This window comes from Choloepus didactylus, chromosome X (assembly GCF_015220235.1).
Source record: "Choloepus didactylus isolate mChoDid1 chromosome X, mChoDid1.pri, whole genome shotgun sequence".
NCBI lineage: Eukaryota > Metazoa > Chordata > Mammalia > Pilosa > Megalonychidae > Choloepus > Choloepus didactylus.
The window spans coordinates 160,767,601-160,793,618 of NC_051334.1; the positions used below are offsets into that span (position 1 = coordinate 160,767,601).

Below are 26,018 nucleotides of genomic sequence, written 5' to 3' on the forward strand. Positions count from 1 at the left end.
CTTTTGATTTATAACTCCACTTTTTATTTCCTACAGGATCTAAAAGGCAAATGCATAAAATACAATGAATGAACCAATGGCTCTGGATTCTTAATGTATAAATATGTAATTTGTGACAAGAAGTTTGGCAGACAGAGGGGTACAGGAACATAGTTTATTTATACTATTGAAGTTGTTAAGGTGGCATCAAACAAATGAGACTGTTATAGACAGGATGTTAAACTTAAGCCCCATGGTAACCACAAAGAAAATATCAAAGAATATGCAAACTCACAGAAACAGAAAGTGGAGTACAGGTTACCAGGGGTGGGGAGTAGGGGCAATGGGGAGTTAATGCAAACTGAGTGTAGAGTTTTTGCTTGGGGTGATGGGAAAGGTTCAGTAATAGATGGTGGTAAGGGTACTGCGACATTGTGAATGTGATTAATCCCTCTAAAGGTATGCTTGGGAGGGGTTTGGATGGGAAGATTTATATTGCATATATGTTTCTGCAATTAAAAAAAAAGAAAGATAAACTAAAGAGATAATGACAATTAAATGCAACACATGATACTGAATGGGATCTAAGGATGGAGGAGAAAAGACTCAAAAGGACATTATTGGGACATAAAAAAATTGGAATATAAAATGTAAGCTTTATATCAATGTTAAATTTATTGAACTTGATAACTGCACTTAAGGTGATTACATAAGTGAATATCCTTGTTTGTGGGAAATGTACATGGAAGTATTATATGTTCAGGTTGTATGATGTGTACAACTTGCTCTCAAATGTTCAGGAAATGATAGATTAGATAGATAGACAGACAGATAGATAAATGGCAAAAGTGGCAAAATGTTAAAATTGGTGAATCTTGGTATCTGGGACTATGGTACTATGCTGGAGTTCTCTGTATGGGGTTTGTATTACTTTCGCAACTGTCCTGTAAATTTCAAATTAGTTCAAAATGAAAAGCTAAAGAAAAAACCAAATACCTCATAAGGCCCCTGAGTTGGGCACTCAGAGAACGCTACTTGGTGGGGGGTGGGTAATACTGGAATCCCAAACTCCTTTCTCCATTGGTCATATTTCTGCCTGTGCCTATCCCTTTTTCTGCCAGGTTGTATTCTTTTATTGCTCACACCACTCAGAACAGCCATAAGCGCCAATAGTCACAAACTACTCAAACTGTCCTTATTGTATTTCTTTTGTATTCCACCCTCACAGACCACTCTCCCCAGATCCCTTAGGCCTTTCAATTGTTCTTTTCCATTTCAAGTATCACAATCTCAGAGAATGGAAACTTAGACACAGTCTTACCAATTAAAAAGGGATTGTCACTACTTGGCATTAAGAAGTTATTTGTCCATATCCATGTCAGTTACTCAAAACCACATTGGCTTTTTAAAAGTCATATCATGTTACACACTCTTATTATAGTTTACTATCCCCTGTCATCTACAGACATACAAAGGCAAGAATCAAATTTATTTTTGATGATAATCTATTTGTATGATATTTATAACCAAGGTAAAATGTAATATGCCACCCAAAAATTTTTTCCAGAAAAGTCTAACTTACTTGCAGATTATTGTCATTTTTATGAAATATGAATTGCCACAATTATTTTATGCTCATCAAAGTCCTTATCAGAAATTGAGTTGATTCCATATTGTACAACCGCCACTGAATAAGCTGGGTAAAATCCCTATGACTCAGCAGGGTGTATAAGAACTGTAATTTACTTGCAGTTCCTGCCCCACTTCTAAACCAAAGGACAGGATTTAGGTAAATGCCAACCAGTTTGGCAGCAAGAGTTAGCAGCCTAGGTTAGGGAATGGGAGTGGCAAAGAGTAGAATGTACAAAGAATTAAAGAAGACTTTATTTACAGTCTCTTAGATATTACTGGACACATCCCAATTCCTATTCAGTAGATAATTTCAGGGAATATTTTCTTTAAATTCTTCTACTTTACACTGATCTGGGATTTTTGTGAGGAAACACCCTAGTGCTGAGAAATTGTTCTCTCCCTTTCTTTCTCTTTCACACACACACACAGAGAGAGAGAGAGAGAGAGAGAGAGAGAGGGAGAGAGAGAAAAGATAACCATTGACAATTACACATCTAAGTAAAAAGCAACAGGAATACAAGACATGAGAGTCTGGAGACAGTACCTGTAGACAAGGTAGTAGTGTGTGTGTGTATATATATGTATATACATAGCCTTGGGTAAGGAAAGAACAACAACTAGCATTTATTAAGAATGATAATGAGGATTAAATGAGATAACTTATGTAAAGATCCTAACATTGTCCTGTCTTATAATATACCTTTAAAACATATTTTACATCTTCTCCATACTGGATTGAATTATGAAGGTTCCTGATCATAGTAAATGTTTTTATTGAAAGTAGAAATGCCTGGCTACCTAAACAAAGTAAAACTGTCACTGAAATGCATAGATGCAGCTTGGAGAAAAGGAGAGGCAAGGCAAGGGGTTAAAAGTTTCCTTTAGATCCAAATGGCTTTTGTCTGTACCCATTTCTTAAAACTCTCTTACTGCAGTACTATCTCTTTAGTCCTCAAAATAAAAGAATCTATTTGCAGAGTGCTCCAGGGCAGCCCTGAGTACAACTTTAGAACTCCCTGTTTTGAACTTCTTTAAGCAGTTCAGTGAGGCTGGATAGAACAATGAATTCTGATAGTGAGTTTGAATGGTACAAAAGGGGGTGGTGGTCTGTTCACCATTGAAAATAGAGAGCAAAGCCAAAGAAAGTGGGCTATGTGAAGGGAGAGAAGGAAATTTCAGGATCTTTTAAAAAATTTAACAACTAAAAAGTGTACAAAGAACTGGGATCTCGCAAAAGAGTGCAGGTCAAGCAGGCAACATTATTTACCATCTAGTTTCCACAAATATTAATCTTCAAATACATTACTCTACTTATGTGTGTTTTTAAAAATAATATTAGATTCTGATATTGGTTTTTTAAAAGCTACCAAGTACAATTAATACCCATGATGAACTCCACACAATAATAAAATAGTGTTTAGCTTTATGTCTATGTACACACTACAGTCCGTTTCTGATTCAAATCCTGCAAAACTATTAATGCTATTCTAAATAATTAGATCATCCTGAAAGAGGTACATTACTGGATCGGGGAATATTTGTCAGAAGAAGAAATGGAAGCTGAAAAGTAGTGAGTCATTAGTGGCTAAAGGACTGATCAATCCAAAAGAGAATAAAGGGTCTATGAGAGCTAAAATGTATAAAAGTGCCCAAGACCTAAACATTGGAGCTAGGAGTCTTTCTTCTGATTAATTCAACTTTCTTATGCACAGCTTAGAAATCAAGGCTTAACAACTGGCTCTCAATAGCAAGCCAATATGCTGAGAAAAATAATACTGATAAGAAACACAGAGTGTAGATCTCATTTAAATTTAATTGAGATCATAATTCATTAAATCATTTCTGAGGATAACTCACTTTAGGCCATTTTTAAAATTCAAACCATCTAAAATAGTAAATACAATGCCTTATATGTCAAAGGAAACAATGTTCTTGTTGGATTTCCTGTCAATACAATGATCACTGTGGCCATCTAGACCCCTAAGAAAATTACTCCTTCAGGACAGCAAAGTTTTCTAGAGCTGCACTTCCCAAAAGTGAATCCACTAGCCACATGAGGTTATTTAAATGTAAATTTAATTAAACAAATAAATTTAAAATTTCCATTCCTCAGTTGTAGCCACATTTCAATGTTCAACAGACACATGTGGCCAGTGACTACTATAGTGGACAGTGATGATATACAACATTTCATCATTACAGAAAGTTCTATTGGATAGAACCAGGCTAGATACCTGAAGACCAAGACTTTCCCTGTTAGAGAAAAACATTCAAATCATTTTAATGATAGTTTTCCCACAATGTTACTACTTTCTATTTCCATCCATCCATGAAGAGCATAGATAAGGATTTAACATTTTATTGTTGACTTTCGATAATGATTTTCAAAAGTCATTTGTACATAAGGATCATCTAGGGAGCTGGTTAAATGCAGATTCATGGGCCCAACTCTCAGAGAGTGATTCAGCAGATATGGGATGGGGGTCCAGGAATGTGCATTTTAAACTGTCCTAGTTAATGATGACACAAGTAGTCCCTAAACTACATTTTGAGACACATTGTGATTATATATTAAAAATTTAAGGATTAGTTTACAAATTCTGTCTGTAGTTTCGGAGACCATCAAAGATAGGGGATCTGCTTTATTTGTTTGTATATATATATAAGAATTAATTGTATACATAGGCAGGCCCTTGTCTCTCTCCAAAACTGCAAAAATTCCCACAAAAGCAAAAGGAGTTTCCAAGGTATAGTATATCTAAGGATGAGTACAGATAAAAAAAAAAAAAAATCAAGGAGAGAGTTGCACTATTAACACAATAAATCTTTTGAACAGAATATTCCAGAATATCTATGCAGAGTAGAAGCTATTGGACATTTGATTTCTATAACACTTAGGCTCTGAGAACAGCTCTGAACTTGAGCTTGCAAGGCAGGAGAAAAATCTCTTTGGTGGTGCAGCTGCTGAAGACCTGAATATTGAATATGAGTGCTATAGGCTAAAGGCTAAGAGATGAATAAAATATGGCTTATGACTTCAAGGAACTCACAGTCTACTGAGGGAAGACAAATCACAAGCTATTATAATACAATAGCAGGTGTCATTTGAGCTGAACCTTAAATGTTGGGTATCTCTAGGGTTGTTGAAGATGTAGAAAAGTGGCAATTAAAATGAAAGAACAGCATGAGGAAAGGCACCACAGCTTGAAATTTTGGATGTACTTGGTGACCAGGAATGGTCTTGAGTGGTTGGTGAATGGGTATAGAGAGAGTCATGTACTGGGAGATAGGAGTGTAAAGGCATTCTGGTGGCTAAGACAAGAAAATGGATGGCTCTGAAAACCTGTTTGGAAAAATCCCAAGGTCCTTTAGAAAGTTTTGAGGAGAGGAATGATATGATAAAATCTGCATTTAGGAAAAACACTCTAACAGCTAGGTGTAAAACAGATTGGAATGGGGAGAGAGCAGATAGAGGGAAGATGTGCTATGATTAGTCATTTGGCTGCATGGAAGAAAAATTGCACTCTAGTTGGCAATGTTTCTTCTTGCAAAAAGTCTGAGAAAAGAAAGAGAAGCAACAGAATATCAAAGACATAAAAGAAAGCTGATAATCTGAAGAAAGAATGTGAATGGTAGCAGTGTTTAGAAGCTGCTGGGAATGCAATGCTCCACCATGACTCTGGCAGTAGAGAAGAATACCAGTGATCAGCATCAGAAAGAAAGTAAAATTTTTCAGCAGTCCGCTGAGCAAACAGCTCTATACTGTCTTCTGAAGGCACACACAATGGGATACCTGCTCTGATCGGCAAAGCGGGCAAAGAGCTTCCTCACTGCGGTGTCCTTAAAGACATACAACATATTACATGGTAGTTAAAAGCAAGGACTCTAGAGACACACTTCCTGTTATCAAATCCCAATTCTGGTGTGTACTTATGATGTGACCTGGTAGGTAGGTTTTTTAAACTGTGTCTCAGTTTCTTTAACCCTAAAATGGAAATAATAATACTACCTACCTCATAGGAGTGCTGTGACAATTGATGAATTAATACATATAAGGTATTTACAACAGGGCCTGGCACATAGTAAGCACTCAATACATTTCAAATAGTCTTATTATTGTGAGGCAGGCTAGAATAGGGCACTCTGGGCAGGCCAGGGGTGTCGGTCAGTTCAAATGGAGAGTCAGCATCAAGCCATAGATAGTCAGATGGAGAGCAAGAAAGAGGGGCCGAGCAAAAGGAGGACCAAACCCTACTTCCGAGAACCAGCTGAGATAGACAGGTAGAGGGAGAAAGGAGGGGTTGAGCAAAAGGAGAACCAAACCCTATTTTTCAGAATCAGCTGAGATAGCTAGGTGGAGGGAAAAGGAGGGGTTAAGCCAGGGTGGGGAGAGAATGGGAATTTCCACCCCCAACTCTAGCCTGAAGCATAGCAACAGGCTAACATATAAAACCTGGACATAGCTCACCCAGGTGCGTTCTCTCTCTTGGGCACGCCTGTGCTGACCTCTCAAGTGTGTATTCCTTCCTACCAACCTCTGCCATTCCCCACGTATGCTGGCCTTTTCAAATAAAACTTTGCAGCTTGCTACTATTCCTCTTGTCCCTGAATTCCTTCTTGAGTCAAGAAAAACGAGCTTACACCAGAGCTCACCTCTAGTGTCAACTGGGCTCCAGCAACAATTGGGTGTTATGTGTGGGTGGGGAGGGGCACACACTCAACTGCGTTATGTTCCTTAACCCTTGAAGGCATCAGTGCTATATTTAAGGGATGCTAATCAGTATAGTTTAGCAGTCCAAGGGGCATCTGCAGTATACTGTCCTAATAAACAGCATGCCTCAGCTGTTTTTCATAGAGATTATCGTAAGTCCTTTCCAGAAAAAGGCAGATATGAGTATATTTATAAATTTATGAATATACATAGTATATTCACCCCTAAGTAAGCCATTGCAAATTGGCTCTAGCACATCACTAGCAGTATACTAAACCTTATACCTACATCTACAAGACCTGCCCTTCATTCCCCTAAAACATACTCAGAGGCATACTGAAGGGAAAAATCCATCAGACAACCCAACTTCAGCTCCTTGAACTACCAGAACCTAGAAATCTCCTCCTTCTTTAATTTCTCCTGGCTTCAAACACAGTACAAAAATGATTATTTTGCAGATAACAGACTATTTCTTTCACCAATCACAAAATGTCATTTTCTTAAAAAATCCAAATAAACTCGTTTCTCACTTATATTCAGAGTGCTTGTTCCCAGGAATGGAATAAAGTGAGAAGTGTTGACCAGGGCTTCCAACTGCACAGGAAATTTGCCACTTAAATGAAGTTTAATAAGAGCTTTCAATCACATGCCTTGTCTGCCCAGTTCTCCTTCCTCAAGCCCCAATCCATTCTCCTAAGACCCCTCCAGTAATTTTAAATGACAATTTCCATTTAAGTTTTTTAAAAATGGTGAAGGGGCTTGTGCCAGTTTGAATGTATTGCGCCCCCCAAAATGCCATTATCTTTGATGTAATCTTGTGTGGGCAGACGTATTGGTGTTGATTAGATTGTAATTCTTTGAGTGTTTCCATGGAGATGTGACCTGCCCAACTGTAGGTGATAACTCTGATTGGATGCCCCAAGAGCAACAAAGAGTGACATTTTTGAGGAGCTGAAGTCTAGAGAGGAATGTCCTGGGAGAAAGCCATTTTGAAACCAGAACTTGGAGCAGATGCCAGCCACGTGCCTTCCCAGCTAACAGAGGTTTTCTGGACACCATTGGCTATCCTCCAGTGAAGGTACCCGAATGTTGATGCATTACCTTGGACACTTTATGGCCTTAAGACTGTAACTGTGTAACCAAATAAACCCCCTGTATAAAAGCCAATCCATTTCTGGTACTTTGCATCCCAGCAGCATTAGCAAACAGCAACAGGGCTTTATGTCACCCCCCCCCCTTTCTTTTTGCTAGAAGAAAAGAACAGAAGGAGAGCTTTACTTTAAGATATGCTAAAGTATAAAGATAGCATCTTAGCTAAGCACAAATTCTAAATACATTGTATCTGAGACAATCTATCCATTATCATTTTTCTCAAAGTTTCATAAACAGGACACAACAATGGTCACCCTATCTCCAGCTCATTTACTTGACAATACTCTCAAATATCATTGTCAATTGCTGAAGAATCATCCTTACTTCACCAGTATAAGGAGTAGTCTCCAATAAATTCAAATATAAGAATGACTCTTCCAAGAATATGTTTCCTGAAGAGAATTTAAAGTAAGTTTTACTGGAGAACTACTATGAGCTACTCAAGTGTATGGGTTCATCTGCTGAAGTGATAATGCAACTTTAGATAGTAGTCCCTTCTTCAGTGGGACAGAAAGTATGTCTTTTTTCACTTTAATGAATTTAAAATTGAGAAGCCATTTGGGAATTTTAAAATATAGGAAAGCTGAGGTACTTTATATTTACAGATAAACTGAAAGAAAGATGTGAAACTGAGTTGGTTGTATAACCCAAAACTATATAGTTTTTCTTTTTATCTGTATAAAATATCCTAATTTTAAAAACATATAGCACTTTACATTCATGGCCAGTATATTTAAAAATACATATCCTTTTATGAAACTAATCTTATAATCTGTAGAACAGAATATTAAAAATGAACTGCATTGTTTTAACAGGAAAATATTCCACATTAACCTTTCAGATTAGATGACATTTTACCTCTCAATAACGTCATAAGGCTCTACTTTTATTCATTTTGATGTATAAATTAAAATACCACTATTTCTCATGTGTGCAAAATTAATCCGTAAAGCCCACACATATTAAAATAAATGTTGAGTTAAAATAGTTTTGAAAACATTTTTAGAGTCCTATCAAAGAATACATGCTTTAGTAAATGAGTGAGTCAGTAAAATTTACCCTGGACCCATCAGCTGAGAAGCAGTTTGGTATGTGGTGGAGATGGGGGGATGGGGGGAGCACAGATTCTTGAGTCAGATAATCTAATCTATGTATTCAGGCTCTACCACTTATTAGATGTGAGACTTTGGGCCAGTTAACTTCTAAATCTCAGTTTTCTTACCTATGAAATGCAGATCATAATGCCACTGACCTCACACAAGGTTGTTATGAGGATGAACTGAGAAAGTTTATATTGAATCACTGTGCAAATATTTAACATCACATCTACCAAAGCCAACAACCAACTGCAATTAAAAGTTATTTTCTATAGAGTCAGAATATAGAATATAAGCTTCCAGGGGACGGGGTAGTGATAGGGAATGGGAAATTAAGGTTTAAAGTGCACGGGGTTCCTATTTGGAACAATGGAAATATCTTGTTAATGGATGGTGGCAATGGTAGCACAACACTGTGAAAGTAGTTAACAGCACTGAAATATATATATATACACACATAAATATATATGTGTGTGTATATACATATACATTAATGTGATTAAAAGGGGAAATGTTAGATTGTATATATGGTAGCAGAATAAAAAAAAATTTAATCCATGGAACTACACTATACAGTGAACACCAAGTTAAACTATGGGCTATAGTTAATAATACAATTATAAAAATGTGCTATCATCAATTGTAACAAATGTTCCACACCAATGCAAGGTGTTAATAATAGAGCAGTATATGGGAATCCTGTATTTTTTGCATGATTGTTCTATAAACCCACAACTTCCCTAATAAAGAAAAAAAAAATTTAAGTTGTTTTCCAATAGAGTAAAACCAGGAAGGAATTAATCACATATTCACTACTAGCATTCAAAAAAAATTCAGTCATCAAAGCTACCTAGTTGGATTTTACATTTTTCATTAGGTCACTCTGAAATTGAGAGATAGTAAGGAGATAATGCTATTAATTTTTTAAACATAAACATTTATATTACAACATAGAAAAGTTATTCCCAGATAAAGTAATACCAGTAGAATAACAAAGTCCAAAATTTTTCACTGCCAGAAATATAAACCAGCAACACGGGCCTATGAAAAACCTCCATTTATTGAACAAAGCATTACTTTCCATGAGAATGTATTTATTTATTTTTATAGAGGAGGAAGAGACATTCTCCGGTTTTAACCAGAAGAAAAAACCTCAACAACCTTTCACATTAAAATATACAGAGATGGCTCTTCTGGAGTCAAGCATGCATTGGAGTATGGAGAAAACATCCAGCAAGCAACAATTCTCCAACACTTAGCGAAACAAATCAACTGATCCCCAAAGAAGAAACTGAAGCTATAAATTCAAATAAACAGGCTGCAGCAAGTCTACACAAACCTGCTGTTGATTTAATTGCAGACAATTCAATTCAGCAGCTGTTGGTCCAGGCACTAAGGTTCACTGTACACTCTTCAGCGTAACCTTGAATTATTATCACTCACTCACTTCTCCACATCATCTGCATGCTGTCCAATTAATGAGGAGTGAAATCAACTGTCAAACCACACATCAAAACAGAACATGATCTTTCAGTACTTAAGCATGGGGTACAATATTTTAAGGACCATAAAGCAAGAATGGAGATGAAAATCTTTGACCATAAATGATATTCAAACTTATCAAAACATGTGGTTGTAGGAACTAAGCTTCTGTTCTGTTCAGAAAGAAAGTGAAACTTTATCAGGGTTTTTCATCTGAAAGGGTCCTTTCTGCCTTCATAACTTTTATATAAGAAGCCTTTCAAACAACATTCACCAATACCTCATCAGTCTTCAAGTTCTTTGTTATTATGGACCAGTATGTTTGAAAGCTGAAGAGAATACTCAAGGAACACTTCTGATCCAATGATACTTTAAAATACAGATAGTATAAAGCTAGCTGTTTCCAGCATTTTTTTCTACCAGGAGAATAAATAAACAACAATAATACATAATGCTCATTAACCTGAGTTCAATAATGAAATAAAAATAAATTTACCAAACAGATGTGTTTGGGAGTGTTTCCTATTTGAAGCTTCCTTACTCTAGACTGTATCCAAAATCTAAACAATCAGTTAACAAATACAGGAGTTAATAAACTCACGAGACACACAACATACTAAGTATTTAAAATTTGCTTTTTGATTCCAAAGCACTGTGTCTTCTGTGCAAACACCCTAGGCTATATCACATGCTACCAGTTGCAGACATAAGACTTAAGAAATTCAATAAAAGAATACAGCAGAGAAGCGTGCACGATTAAGGGATCCGGACTACCAATGTAACAGAAAACCCAGATTTTACACAGCAATATGCTAAAAACATTATAGCTAGGGGCAAGCATGTTTTATGCAGCTATTTTGTTCAGCTCATTGGAACCTTATTTGTCCTGCAGTACAGTAGAATTGGAGGAAAAATAAGAGAAATGCACTTTGAAACAAAAGGGCAATTTTAGATAAAATAAACATACTATACCTGTATATTGTACCAGGAACATTGTGTCACTCTTCAGAGAACTGTTTTACGTTGTATCCTGTGAGTTATTCTTACCCTCTTCTCCCTACAAAAAGAAAAGCCAAAGCACCCCAAATCCCACTACACACTACCCCTAACCCACCCCTCCATCCAGGGGGTGGGGAAGAAAAAACAGCCACAATTCAGCTCAGATCCAATGCTTCTGTTCAGCTCAGCTTCAGCCGAACAACTGAGCTCTTGCAACGGAGCATAGGGAGGTGGATTCTGATGCCAGTAGCACTTCCATCCACTTCACTTACACAAAAGCAGGCAGTGGAAAATCCAGGAGGTTTAAAGACAAGGGCTGGAACTGGCTTTTATGAATTGCTATTACTGCATGTGTCACCATCCATCTCCAATGACGGACACTTACAGGCTGAATTGGGAGTGGAGGGGGTGGGGTGGAGGAGGTTGGAGAGCAGGTGGAGAAGCAATTAGCAGTATGCTCATCGGAGAATTCGTGAGGGATTTCATACATCAGTGCCTAAAGAAACAGCATGCAGTTGACAAATCAGAACTTTACAATTCACATGCCTTAGAAGAAACCTTAGCTCACAGCCCCAAACAAAATAATGTATGCTCACTCTTTCATGGGGCATGGAAAGTCACCCCTCTGCTTTCTCTTTCCTCCCAGCTACTCTGTTCCTGAGAAATCAACGTTCAGAATGAATATTTGCTAATTCTCCCTAAAGAATTGTATTTAAAAGACTGGAAGCAAAGGAAGTATAAAAAAATTAAATTCTATTGAACATGACATCTCTTAACAAAAAGGCAAGAAGTTAATTATTTTAAGCCAACTTTTCATCCCTAGTTCCATTCCCCAGGTGCAGCTTTCACACCTATAATCAGTAGATCACACAACTTTTATGCATATATTTAACACTGAAAAAAAACTGTCTACCTAAGAATAGTTCAGTTAAAGTCAAGGTGAAAAGCTAAAAGCTCTGTGCAGGATTCACTTGATAGGTGACTTTAAAGAAAATGCTTTACCTGTAAGTGCTTCAGTTTACTCATATGCTAAACTAAAGTGCATTTTTTTTTCAGGCCGATTTCAAAATTAATCATGTATATGAGCAAAAAGGAGAAAGCTTTTTAGGAGAGAAATATATGATGCAATTGAAGGAGTACTGGGGCTGGGTTATCAGGAAACCTGGGTTCAGGTTCAAGTTCTACAACTTACTAGCTGTGTGACTCTGTACCAGTCACTTAACTTCTCTGAAGTTAACTAAGCCTAGGTTCCCTAATTTATAAATTGGAAATAATAATACCTACTCTGACTGCCCCACAGTACTGCTGTGAAGAGCTAATGAGAGTATGGCTGTTAAAGCCCTTCTGTAAACTGTAAAGGGCTATATGGTTAATGGGATTATAATTCTTATACCCTAGAACAAATCTTGCCTAAATGACTGAAGTGAGGCGCCTCTATCTCATAAGGAAAATAAAAAGAAAAGACCAATATAATTTCATGAAACATTCTCCAATTCCTCAAATTTTAAAATTAGAAAGAAACACTGTTTACTCTTAAAATTCCACACGGGGAATTTTTTTGAAAAGAAAAAATTTTTTAATTTGGATATATAATAGATTATTTATTAAAGAGACTGAAACCTTCTAATTCTTTCTTTCCTTTCTGGGAAGTTGATCTATTTTTCTTTCTAGTCTGGTATTATGTCCCATCTAGATTAGAATGCAAATTTACTGGACAATGAGCCAATGTCAAATATTTCTCTTAATCTTCTACATCCTCACTGCCCTGTGTGTAGGGAAGGATTTGGGTTGATTAGCTAAATGTAACTCTACAAGGCAAAAAAATCCAAAGTCATGAATTATGGGGCTCTAAACTGCCTTGATACTATATATACAGTGACCAGCTGGCTTAAGCTGGGACATAATTTTAGCACATGAAGTCCTGGGGTGGCCACACATGGGGGACTGAATGATCCAGGCAATGTTTGGGGAACTTTGGTTCAGCCAAATCCCACATGTCCTGATTTCCATCTGTAAAGTGGTTACCCAAGTGTGTGTCCATCTACACAGGCCAAATCTGAAGCAGCAAAAAGAAAGGTAGGGGCTATAGCAGAAATACATTAGATGTCAGCTCCTATTGGTCCCTGCCCATAATGCCATCTGTGTCCTCAAACAAGTACCCAGCCTGCTTCCTGTGAGATGAATGAAAACTTTTTCCAATTGCCCCTTTAATGTCATTGCCACAATTGCAAATGCCAGCAAAATATATATCCAAAATCCATATTAAATCAATGGAGAAAATGGATAATATGAATCACAAAGAATTAGGTAACTGGAAGCTAACAGCAAGTAAGTCATTAAAAAGGGGAGAGCAGAGGGAAGGGAAGGGAAGGGGAGGACAGGAGAGGAGCAAGGACAGGAGAAGAGAAGGAATGACTCTAAAGTGAGAGCTGTCTTTTTAATCAGAAGCACACTTGCTAGAATCATCCAAAATCTCACCTCCTAGAAAGTGCTTGCCCTTTTAGATATTGAGAATGGCCTTTCACCACCTCAGCTGCAATCCTAACCTTCTAGCTACGTAGGTAAACAGTCAACACCTGGAAAAAGGTATTGGCAGCTGTGGATGCAGAAAGCCAGGCCAGTGGGATACAGTTCTCCAGAGTCCTCATCACTGCACCCCTCCACCACAGCCTTACATTGGACATGTTTGGCCAATAAGAAAGGTGTCAGCCCAATTGTAGGTTCAGCAAAGGAGGCTTGCTTGGCACTTTACAAACTACATTGGAACAAAAGTTGTTTTTCAGAATCATGCCTCTGGCCATTACAACTGAACTCCTCAACAAACTTCAGCCTGAAATTCATATCCTCCCAGTTCCTCAGAATGTTCATTCAAACGAAAAGGAAAAGACCAGCAAAACAGATTTTTTGGTTAGCTTCTTTAACTACAGACACAAAATAAGGGTCAGATCAAGAATGTGACTGACAGTGTCCCAAAAGGCAAAGAGGTGGGAGGCAGCAGTTTCAACTCAGATTAGCAAGAACAGAAGTGAACACATCAGAATATACTGATATAAACAAACACACACACCAAAACCCATTGCAATGTTTCCATTATCCTTATTTCAAAGTCCAGAAGGTAATCACTAATGGTCCCTAAACCACCTAAGCTCTTTCTCAGCAGTCATCACCAAGCCTGACTAATCTTTTCAAATGAATTCCCATCGTTCACCATCTTGGATTCTGAGTATTTTTTTTTTTTTTCAAAAACAAAAATCCCAGAGGAAGAGTTCAAAGAACCAAGAACTTGAAGCAAATCATGAACCTAAACTGGGAGAAACAACACTAATATGCTAAATCCCAAACAAAATAGAAATAACAGTTTGAAAGCAACAATTTATTGAGTGGATTTTAACCAGAACAAAGCTTCATGTTTTCTGAATAACTCAAACTTGCACCAAACCCTGAGTCCAATCAGTTCAAGCTCCTACAAAGAGCACACACCAAGGCTTGGTTCCACCAGCTTGAGAGTTCACAAAGGAAGCATAGAATGATCACTGTATGAGGAATCAGGAGAACTGGATGCTCCTGATATTTTTTTCACTGTTTGCCCTTGGTCAAGTGACTTCTACTCTTTTGGTCTCAGCTTGGTTGCCTTGAAATGACTGGGCTTGGAATGCTAATGTCCCAGGTCTAATACGCTATGACAATTGTGAAATTTGCTCTAACTATGGAATAGACAATGTCACAATTTGGTCACAATATCCAGGAAGCAGAAAGATGGACCACTCCTACTCTCCTAAGGCTTCATGCTTACTTTGAAATATGCTTCACCTACAACTTGGCAACTGTCCTTGCTCAGCCTCAGGAATAATCAACCTGACACTCTTTTTTAGAATGTTCCTCTTCAAAAAAATGTTTCAGAAGCAGTTTGTTTTCCTTAAATGGAAGCTACAAGTGGGTCATCCAGTCCCAAAAAGGAAGAAAGAAAGAATGAACGTGATCTAGAATATGCTGAAAACCTACTGCATGACAGAGGTGGCATGATACCTTAAATAATTTTTTAAATTAGTCTTCACAACACAGTTACAAGGTAGGTATTATTATCCTCATTTTATAGGTGAGGAAACTGAGGTGTACTGATATTAAGGGACTTGCATAAAGTTACTCAACTAGTGAGGGATGATACTGGGATTTGAACCCAAGCAACCTGAACCTACCACTATACCAACATTCTAATGATTAAAGGCATACTTCATTCTTAATTCAATGCTTTAACTGGACTTGCATAGTGAATAAATCACCTGCTGAGTCAATGTACTGAAAGTAAACTTTCTTGTACTTATACTGGGTTATCTATACATATTTTTTAAATTTCATATGACAGTGTGGTATAGTGGTTAAGACCACCGGGCTCTTCAGTCAGACAGACATGAATTTCTTGAATCCTGGCTATGTGGACAACATACTTGACCGCTCTGAGTCCCAATTTTCTTATCTGGCAAATGTGGAAAGAACTAGCACCTACTCATTGGGTTGTTGGAAAGCTTCAGTGATGTTATAGCAGCTAGACAGCACTTGGAACGAAATAATTATTTAATGCAGATTACAGCTTTACTTGTACTCATAATCAATGGATCAGGAAAGGAAAGGTTATAAAGAAAAAGGAAACCAGGATTCAGTGAACTCAACTGCTCCTTGGCCTGTAGTATAGATACAGTTTGAAAGAGATTTTCAGTGGCCCACCAGCACCTCCAAAACTAAGCCGCATTTTAAGGTAGATCAGCATATTTATGAAACAACATGAGGCCTCATGAATATACTAATTGGTGTTGCCTAAGCAGTAGCAGGAGACATGTCACGTGCTCTGCTAAGCAACAATGGTCCCTAGTTTTCTGGAACCTAGCATTCTAAAGAGAGGGCTGGGAAGTAGCAGTTAGAAGTAGTGCTGGAAATACCATGTAGACTATTGCAATCCTCTTCACCCAATTGGTCAAGCCCTGGCTTCTCTCTCTCCCATTCATCTGTGGCTCTCTTCTCATACACGCCCCTTCACCCCCTTCTTCAGTTTATTCTAGTTTCCTTCTGATTCTTCCCCTAGTTCTAGCTCTGTCCCTGCTCATCAGCATCAAGCAGTGTTTATGGAATGTGGGCCTGGCACAACAGTAGGTGAAATGGAGAGGCAATCCAAAGATTAATCAAGGAAACATGTGTTCCCTGTCCAAACAGATCCAAGACTTACAGGTAGACCAGAGTTTTGGCAATACATTAGATGCAGTTATAGTTTGACAATTTGGTAGATTTCAGAGCACAACATAGTTTGTTCATCCAGTCAATGATATGCATGCTGAACAATTTGGAAAGACTTGTACTACTGTCTGCAACTTAATCTGAAATGCATAGAAAGATACACAGTTAGATATGTGAAAAAGAAAACACAATAAAATATTAATTATAGAAGCTAGATAGTAGGTATATGGGTGCTCACTATATAATTCTTTCAACTTTTCTGTATATTTGAAAAGTTTCATAATAAAAGGTTGGGAAAAAGAAAGAGGGTAAAGGGTATGGCTTATTTAACCTACTCCCAAATGTTTCAGAACAAAATAATCATTTATAGAGAGAAGCATAAAGCAAATAGGGAAAAATGTTAAAAATTGGTAAATCTAAGTGAAAGGTATATTTGAGTTCTTATGCAATATTTAAATTATTTCAAAATATAAAGTTAAGTGATTGTTGAACATTGAACCCTTTTGCCTACGGTCTTAGTTGCCATTTTTAGTAAAGAAGGGATCTAGGTCAATAGTAGTAAGGAAATTGGAAAGGATGGGGAGAAAAACAATAGATATATCTTGAGCGCTTAGTATGTGCAAGGCATTATGCTAGGCCCTGTGGGGCATTCACAGAGAGGAAAAAACATGGTCTCTGCCCCAAGATGACTCAAAGTATAGGTAAGGGAATGCCAAAGCCGTGTCTGAAAGGTTAACTGGCTGGAGCAGAGAAGTTCTGTAGGAGAGAAGTATGAAAATTGGAAAGGTAGGTTGGAGCCAGATTGCAGAGAATACTAAATGCAGGCTAAAGAGTCTGGATTCCATCCTGTGGATAATGGGAAGCCACTCACAGTATCTGAGTCAGGGAAAGAACGTGATCTAAAACTGGTTGGCTAGATAGTACAGTTTAGGCACATTTATTTTATACTCATATACTTCTGGCCCTAATATCTACTTCCCATACCTAGATGTGGTCTTTCGAGATTTCCAACACTCTAGATGCTGGCCATTCTCCAAACAGCCGCTTCCTGACATTTCTTCAGCCTGTATCCTTTCCCTCCCACAGCCCCCTAAGGGAAGTTGCCCAGCACTAACCTCGATCCTGCTGACTCAGTAAGCAATAAATAAGCTTCACAATAATGTTTTTGAAACTAAGCTACTGTGCTTTGAAACTCTGATTTCCTTCATGATAATCAAATCCCAATTATTGCTGGGATCACTGAGGTGGGAAGAATGAATATTCAGTTAAGCAATATGTGAAGGAAGGCATATCTGGGTATAGAAGGAAACCATTGTTCAAAGTGATTTTGGATACTGAAAGAAACCCTAAACAGACATGGCATTACTGTATGATTAGAGTAAAACCTCTCAAAGACTGCCAAATTAAAGGGTGGACTTCCTTGTCTCCAGTGTTTTCCCCATAAAGCCCATCCTCCAATCCAACCATGTTCCTTCCCCATTTAAAACCCCCTACTGACCTGCCCCTACCTAGGGCTACAGTCCAAGCTCCTTAGGAAGCAGACTTCCTTAACAAACTGGCCCCAGGACATCTTTCCAGATTCTTATCCTAGCCCTCTCCCATACTCCCAGTGGTTCACACACACAATATATTATCTTTTTCTGAACTATCCATTTTTACAGATGTGGCTGCCCTTGCATGTGTTGAAGGTCCCTCTGCCTGGAATCCTTGCCCACTACCTCCTTGTCCACCTAGATTCTATGCAAAGCCCACTCATTCTTTATGATTCACCACATTTAAGACTCTGGTCTGTAACTACCACCACCTGTCCCCAGCAGTAATTTCCTCCACCATGTTCCCAGGACACCTTGTACATACCTCTTTTACAGAACTCTTCCCACTGTGATGTAATTATTGATTTGAGCATCTCCCTCCCCCCTGGACTGTGAGCTCCTTAAGGGCAGGCAGGGACTCTCATCTAATTCATCATGGTATTCCCAGCACAGGGTTTGGTCCTGCATGTGTGCTCGAATGTCTACTGAATGAAAGAATGTGAACATCAAGTGCCCCTTGAATTCAAACTCGGCATCTCTTGAAATATGAAAATTAGATTATGTGACCAAAGTAATCCTAGTGAAGTGTGTTTGAGGATCTGACTGAAGAAGAAATGGTAGGAGGACATATGGGGACTTAATGGCAGTTGTTGCTGGCTAAAAAGAAGAGCAGCTGGAGTGGATAAGAAGGACCCTTACCATTGATTTCCCCATCGTTATCTTTCACAGTTCACCACTGAAGCAAAGTTGTTCATGTAATATTCTCCACATGGTATTTCAACTCTTCTGAATTATAGCCAAACTTTCATTTTTGGTTTGCCTACAGATGCATTTGGCTCTAATGGGTAGACAAGGAAAGTTCTCCAATCTTATTATGCCAAGGAACAATACTTTATGGGTAAGGGACCATCAAAAAACAGCCAATTTTAAAGGGGGGAGGCTGAGCTAATAAAAACTGTCTTTTTCCTCTTATCCTGTTAATATATTTCACCATGTTTCCCATCATACATTGTTTTATACTATGTATTAGTAGTAACCAAAAAGAGAAAATTAAGACTTTAGTAAAACTTCACACTTTGTAGGAAAGACAAAGAAGAAGCAACACTGAGGACTGGAATAAATCTTTAGACGTATCATTAGTGGCCCCTTCTGAAAAGTAAATGTTTGGCCTATTTTAAACAAATAGCAAAAGCAATCAGTCCTTTCTGTAGACTAAGCTGAGGTGTATGCTGACTTTTTTTTTAACTGAGTCTATTTTGATCCTCAAAAATGTCAAACTGGTAAATACTTTGCTTTTTTGTACATATAAATCTAAGAGCCAAGCCTAGCTTGAGGAAGATTTAAGAAACAAAATTTGTCTGAGGTGCCTGCCAAATCTCCGCAGCAGAGACAGAAACCCTGGAAAAGCTGACACAATCATAACTCTCACTACATCACCAGCAGGCTTGTGCAGGGCTGGCCCCATAGAAAGTCGCTGTTCCTTCTTTCAAACTGTTTGTAAACAGAGAAGTAGATCATTTGCTTATCAGCTATCTGGTAGCCCATTTTTGTCTATATATCCCACAAAGGAAAGAGATGGAAAAAAACAATAAATCCCTACTGGCACTATCCCAATTTTCAGCTGAGTAAATTTTCATTTATATGATGGGGCTGCTTGTTAAAATCTCTTTCTTTCATTTGCTCTTGTGTGCACATGTGGTCCCTCTCCCTCTTCCTCTCCCTTCTAATAGAGTGACTTCTGCATAGTGAGACCACAATAATTCACTGAATGAAACTTATTTGATCATGGATCAGGAAAACTATAATTTTTTTCCTGGAGTATTTATAAGTAGCAATTCCTTACAAACTAATATCATTTTATTCAAACAATTCATCCTTAGGACTTCTGTCCTTCAAAATCATCCTTTTTGCAAAATGGGTATTATATGTAAGGAAAATGAAGGGAAGCCCACGTTGGAGGATCCTGAATGGCAATATGAACACTGATACATATTTGTAGAGAAAATCTGATATCCCACATTCACCTGATTGTATGTAATTATGGTAATCCACCACATATGTCTAAGATCACTTAATGATGCAAGAATATAAATGCACACATGGGCTGCATTCTGTAAATAGGATTAACAGCTGAATTCAACCAAGGTCTTCCCTGGGGACAGATTGCTAAAAAATGTATCTACATGACATTTAAAAAAGTAAATAAATTAACCAATGACATTGGCTCCCATGAGACACATTGTTTCTTATACATTGTTTCTGTCACAGTTCCCCATAGCTCTCTGCTGACATCCCCATCCCAAAGGACACAGAATTTCAAAACAAAAAGAAAAGTCGGAGCAATCGCAATTGGCGCTATTCTGTCTCTCCTGCATGAAGTGTTATTTACACAAAGGAAAGATTTCTGTACATAAGCACAATGTGAACTGTGATGTAGTGAGATAATGTCAGCGTGGGGCTATTCTTGTTATACTGTGGTCACATATAACTTGCCCAAGGCAATGTACAAAGTCTGTATGAGATTGACAAATACTGGCAGGGACTGCAGGAAAAGAAGACAGCTGCATTAAAGCAGGGGTTTTTGATTTTTTCTTTAAGAAATATTCTTTATTATGATTATTTTTCTTCCAACTTTTATTTATTTTAAATAGTTTTCCTCATCTGTAACATAGGGATAGTTATTGTATGTATCTAAATAGGCTTTGCTCTGAGGATTACATGAAACAACACTAGTAGACTGCCTAGAACACATAGGTAACCCATACAATCCACATCGACATTGGACTAACATTAACTAAACACCTATTATGTGCCAGACACTGGCCTAAGACCCCAAGAAAAAGTAAACTGTAGGATGAAAAAGTGGTGCTGGAGAGAAAAGCAGGGAGTTTATTTTCAAAGCCATTCTAAGAAGTTTGGATTTTATCCTGGGGACAATGGACAGCCTTTGAACTATTTTATATAGAGGCTGGATAGCTTCAGATTTGTGATTTAGAAAAATCATTCCGTCAGCATTTGTGGGGAATGTATTGGAATGGAGGCAGCAGTAATCCAGGCTAGAAGTGATGTGTGTGTTGGCAGGGGAGGGGGTTGTCCCCCAAACTAAGTCAATGACAATGAGGTTTATGGGCAGGGAAACATTTTTAAACAACTTTTTGTTTTATTAACAAATGTACCATTGTAGGATATTAGAATTTTTTTTTAAAAGCATAGAGTTAAAAAAAAAATAGAAGTCATATGTAATCCTACCAGATAGCATTTTTTGTGTGTTTAACAATACAGGATTTTTCCTATGTATGTGCACACAAATACGGGGGGGAGGGGGTTAAATTAGGATCTGCCATTCTGTACCTAGTTTTATAACCTGAATTTTCTCTTAACAGATTATAAACAACTTTCCACATCAGTAAATAGTCTTTGGCAGCATCAGCTTATATGGCTATTTAGTAATCTATTCTATAAATGTACCATAATTGACTTAATTCAACCTTCTAGTGTTGAATATTTAAAATGTTAACTTTTTTATATATAAACAATTCTGAGAAAGTCATTCTGGGAGGTGATATTTTTTTTTAAACATTCATGTTGTTTCTTCAGCATGGAACCTAGAATTTGAAGTGGTAGGTTGAAAGCTATGTTTAATTTTAAGATTTTTGATACATATTGACAAATTGTTCTCCAGAAGGGCTCTATCAAATTACACTCCCACTAGCAGTGTGGTAGTGTCTATGAGGGAGAGAAAAGTGATCGGAGAATGATTTCAGGGATAGAGCCAACTGTATTTAGTAGATGGAGAGGTGTTTCCTTGACAGAATATTAGGGCAGGAGCAATGTGAATCCTGTCAAGAGGAGCAAAGCAATGGGCTGGTGTAAGGAACAGGTGGCTGGGTGGATAAATGATGAGAAAGATAAAAGTAAGGAAATCAGGGGAGAGTGGGAAAAAATGAAAAACGATACCTCTAGTGAAGCTATGCATCCCAGGCCACTTTCATTCACTGCTTTATTCAGAAAAAAGTAGCAAATGTAGCAAACAGCTAATCTTTTCATGGTTGTTTAGCACTCTTTGTTACCAAGATCCAGTTACACTGTGAGGCAGTTATCTTTGATCCATTCTTTTAATCCAATAACAATTTATTAGGTATCTAGTATGTGTTCTGGATGCAATGGGTGTGAATGAGATCTGGTCCCTGACCTTAAAGAGCTCATAGTCTAGTGGAGGAAACAGACACATCCACAAGTACAGTTAGGATAGAGGTAAATGCAGGGGCCTAGCACTACTTCATGTGTGTGTGTGTGTGAGCATGTATTCATGTGTGGGGGGGAGGTATTGCCGGAAAAGCCTCACAGAGGTGTTGATATTTAGCTGAGTCTTGAAGGAGGAGTTCCTCAGATGGCTAAAGGTCACAGATCATAGTAATATTCCTTACCAGTGCCTTGTATATTTGTGCTATTGCTCTCAAGGACACTCAATAAGGCAGTGAGGATGCTTTGGAATAATTCAAACCTACTCTTGAAAGGCAACAATAGCATCCACTGCTACCTTAACGCATATGTGCACTTAGCATGTTTTGTCCATATTATGGTCATCTTACAATATAAAGGAGAGTAGACAAGTCTGCAGACCTTTAAAACAATTATGATGACACTGATACAATAATAATATTCACATCTACCAAGTCCTACTAATACTAGCTCCTAAATATCTCCTGAATCTGTTCACTCCTCTCACACATTGCTTTTCTCTTACCTTGGGTCCATATCATCTCTCTGTGGAATAGAGCACCGGCTCCCTAACTGGTCGTGTCCCCTTCCAGTGCATCCTCCCCATGATTATCTTCTTAAAGTAAAAAGCTGATCCTAGCACTCCTGTTCTAAATATTTTTTGTGATTTCCTATTGCCTATAGCAACATTGCCCAAATTCCGGTCATTTGAGTGCTACATTGGTGACTTTTACCCATATCCACATGCCACATGAACAGTTACTTAATATTTGTCTTTAAATCAATTTAAAACTGGTTCACTTTCTATTTTTAACTAAACCATAACCTAAGCAACCAAAGAATTGAAGACCTAATTAAGTTTTCTCTTCTATAATGCACATTAGAATATATAACTAACAGCACTGAAAATGTTTGTGGGGGCACAATCTGACACTGGCAGATGCCCTAAATTTTGAGAAACACTGACACTGCTATCACGGCAGTCAAGGTTCTTCACAAACCAGCCTCAACCTATCTTTCCAGCCTCTTTTCCTACCAGTCTACTTCCCTTTTCCCAAACAATCTGCACCCCAAACTTTCTGAATTCCTCAACACTGAATGAACATGCCCTGCTCTTATATAGCCACATATCTTTCACACACTGTTACTCTATCTGGAATGCCTGGCAAACTCATTATCCTTCAAGATCTGTCTGCCATGTTACCTCCTCATTGAAGCCTTCTCCCTGTCTCTCCCTCAGAGTTAGTCATGCCTTCCCCTAGCCCCCCATAGTACTTGGTACCTATCTGTTATACTACTCACTACATTACCTCAGAATTATGGGCATCTATCTCCAAAACTAGACACAAGCAGAGCTCACATCTCGTACGGTATTGCATACCCAATACATCAAATGGACAGAAGTCATGGAGGAGATCTAGTGACCCAAAAGGAAGGCAAATAACTTTAATATAAATAAAAAGCTAAAATAAAATAAAACATAAAGTACTTCCCAGGTCCAAAGAGCTTAGCGGTATGACATGTTTTATAAAGAGAATCAACTAACTCAAAAATAGCCATTCTGACTACAGTTTTGGAAGACACAATTAGCTACAGTTCCAACAGCAGTTAGTTTCACTTTTGGCTGCTACTTTATAGCAGACACATACTGACACAGACATTAAAATGAATCATCTGGGCTTCTGCCAGGATGATCAACTATATCTCCCAATAATCTTCTCCCCTTACTACAACTGAAAAGTCAAAAACAAAAGTGAACACCAGGACCAGCAAACCATAGTGGAGAGAGCATGGGCTTTGGAGTCAGAAATCTGTACACTCAAATCCCAAACCAAGCCCTTACAATCTATGTGATTTTACATAGATTGTTTAACTTCTGTGTTTTAGTTTCCTCTTCTGAAAAATTGGGAATAATAATACTGCTTCATAAGACTCTTAACACAATGTAATAAAGTGCTTATGATAGTGCCTGGAACATTATATGGCCTCAATAAATAGTCATCATTGTCACCCAGTGAAATGACTACAATTCAGATAATTGATGCACAAGGACAACAAATCCATTTCTTAAGAAAATAAATTTTGTCACCAGGCTTTAAAATTGACAACTATAGACTGTAGCTAAAAATAGCCACAAACAAAATATTTGCAGGACAAATTTCTTCTTGGACTTAAATGAAACTCACACCTGGAACATACCACCACTGTTCTTTGTGTTCTCCAAGAATTGATCTCAAATCAGGGTCCCCTAGGATGAAAAAAAATCACCCAATCTTAATGTTTTGCCTTTAATTCTATTTGCTACATAATAATATTCAAACTATGTGGATGCTTCAAAGTGTCCTGTTATTATGACCCCAAGCTTTTCAACCCTATTTATTTCCCAATCTATCCCTGCTGACACCTTCTACTCCAGTCAGGCAAATGAACTGTCACGTGGGTGTTCCTTCTTCTATCTGTCCTTCTCAACTTCCTACCTCAGTATCAGAAGGCATTTTTTTTCTCTCCTCTTCCCCAATCTTAAATCACCTTTACTCCTTTGGATCCCAAATTGAAGTTCCCTTCCTTCACAAAGTCTACCGTGGTCTGGAAGACAGATGAAGGTTTCAAGCCTTCAGCACTTCTTGTTTTGAGCTTCAACTTCCATAAATCCACTTGCCCCAACCTCCCCAATCAGTTATGCCATTCCACTAACTCCCATCCCAGAACGCATCTGTAATAAAATAATTAATAGTCTGTTTCACACAATCTACTTTATTCTGTAGTTGGTGTGCCTCCTAAATGGTTGTCAACATGAGTGCTATCAGTCTTTGCTGGAAATCCCTGAAGTGCTTGGTGTTTAAAATAGGTCTAACCTGCCTTTTACTTTCAGTAGAACACAGCACTGAACCTTAAACACGTATTTCTTAAAACCAAGATTCCTTTCCTTTTATGCTTTCCATCCCTTGTGGGGGACTGGAAATTGAGGGAAAACCCTTTCCACTCCAAAGATGTAGTGGGGAAAGGGGCAGGTGGCTAGAGGGGACAATGGAAAGATGGAGATCTTTATTCCGCCATTAAGGAGGTGGAAAGAGAAAATTTGACAAAAAGTTATGCCCCAGGAGTGGCAATTCCTACACCCCCAGAGGAAAGGAGCGTGTACGTGTTGGGAAGGGGTATTACCCGAACTTGAAATGTAAACTGAGGGAAGAGGGGAAACAGATCATCCAACTCCTCCAACAAATAAGGAGATTCCAGACACAGCTTAGGGAAGACCCTGGACGAGAACCCTAACTTCAGACTTGTGAAGATGCGCAAGGAGGGAGTGGGTGGGAAGATGCAGCAAGTGGAAGAAAACGATAGCACACAGATGAGAAGAGAACACACTCCTAAGTCACTAGAAAATTGGCGCCGAGAGTTTATAAATTCCCGTTCCCCACCCCCCCGCCCCCCCCAAAGAAACCCACAGTTCCAATCCCAACACCCCCCTCCCCGGCAGAGGCGGAGCTGGGCGGAGTTAGGCGCTGAGGACAGAGGTCCCGGAAGCACCCTCCTTCCCACTCTCTCAGTCCCACAGTCCCCCAGTCCCCAACTACGGCCACTAGGGATTTCTGTCTCTCTGACCTCCAACTCCCCGGCTACCGAAGCGCTACTCCTTAAACAGCCGCGGAAAATCAAGCAGGAGTGACAGCTTCTGGGCGCGCAGTGCGTTTGCAGCGCCCAATACCGCGAAACCGTCTGTCTCCGACCAGCGCTAAACAGCTCAGGCCCAACGCTCGGCCCCAGGCTGGACTCTCACTCGCATGGTTGCCGCTGCGGCCTCTCCTATTCGTTACTGACCACCAGAGAAGCCGCAGGCCCAATCCTTTGACCTCATGGGAAATGTAGTTTGAAGTCGTTGGAGGCTGTTCTTCCGGGGGGGGGGGGATCTAATATTGGGATTGGCGGAGAGACTCAAGTGAAGACAGAGGGCTAGTGGGAGATGGAGTCACGACACATCTTTCTATA

General features: G+C 38.5%; 1 protein-coding gene across 2 annotated transcripts in view; it reads right to left on the reverse strand.

The window, feature by feature from the left end:
• ENOX2 (ecto-NOX disulfide-thiol exchanger 2) overlaps positions 1 to 25,806 on the reverse strand; it is a 393,140-nt gene extending 367,334 nt beyond the window's left edge. Inside the window, exon 1 of one of the 2 annotated variants that reach the window (XM_037821176.1) lies at positions 25,635 to 25,806. Coding sequence is in view for 1 of the 2 variants with exons in the window: in XM_037821175.1 (XP_037677103.1) it covers positions 11,026 to 11,047 (22 nt within the window). In the remaining variant the exon portion in view is untranslated. Of the gene's footprint in view, positions 1 to 11,025; positions 11,815 to 25,634 lie in introns of those variants that run through there. The other variant, XM_037821175.1, reaches the window with a different exon arrangement.
• Between the last annotated feature and the right edge of the window lie 212 nt (positions 25,807 to 26,018).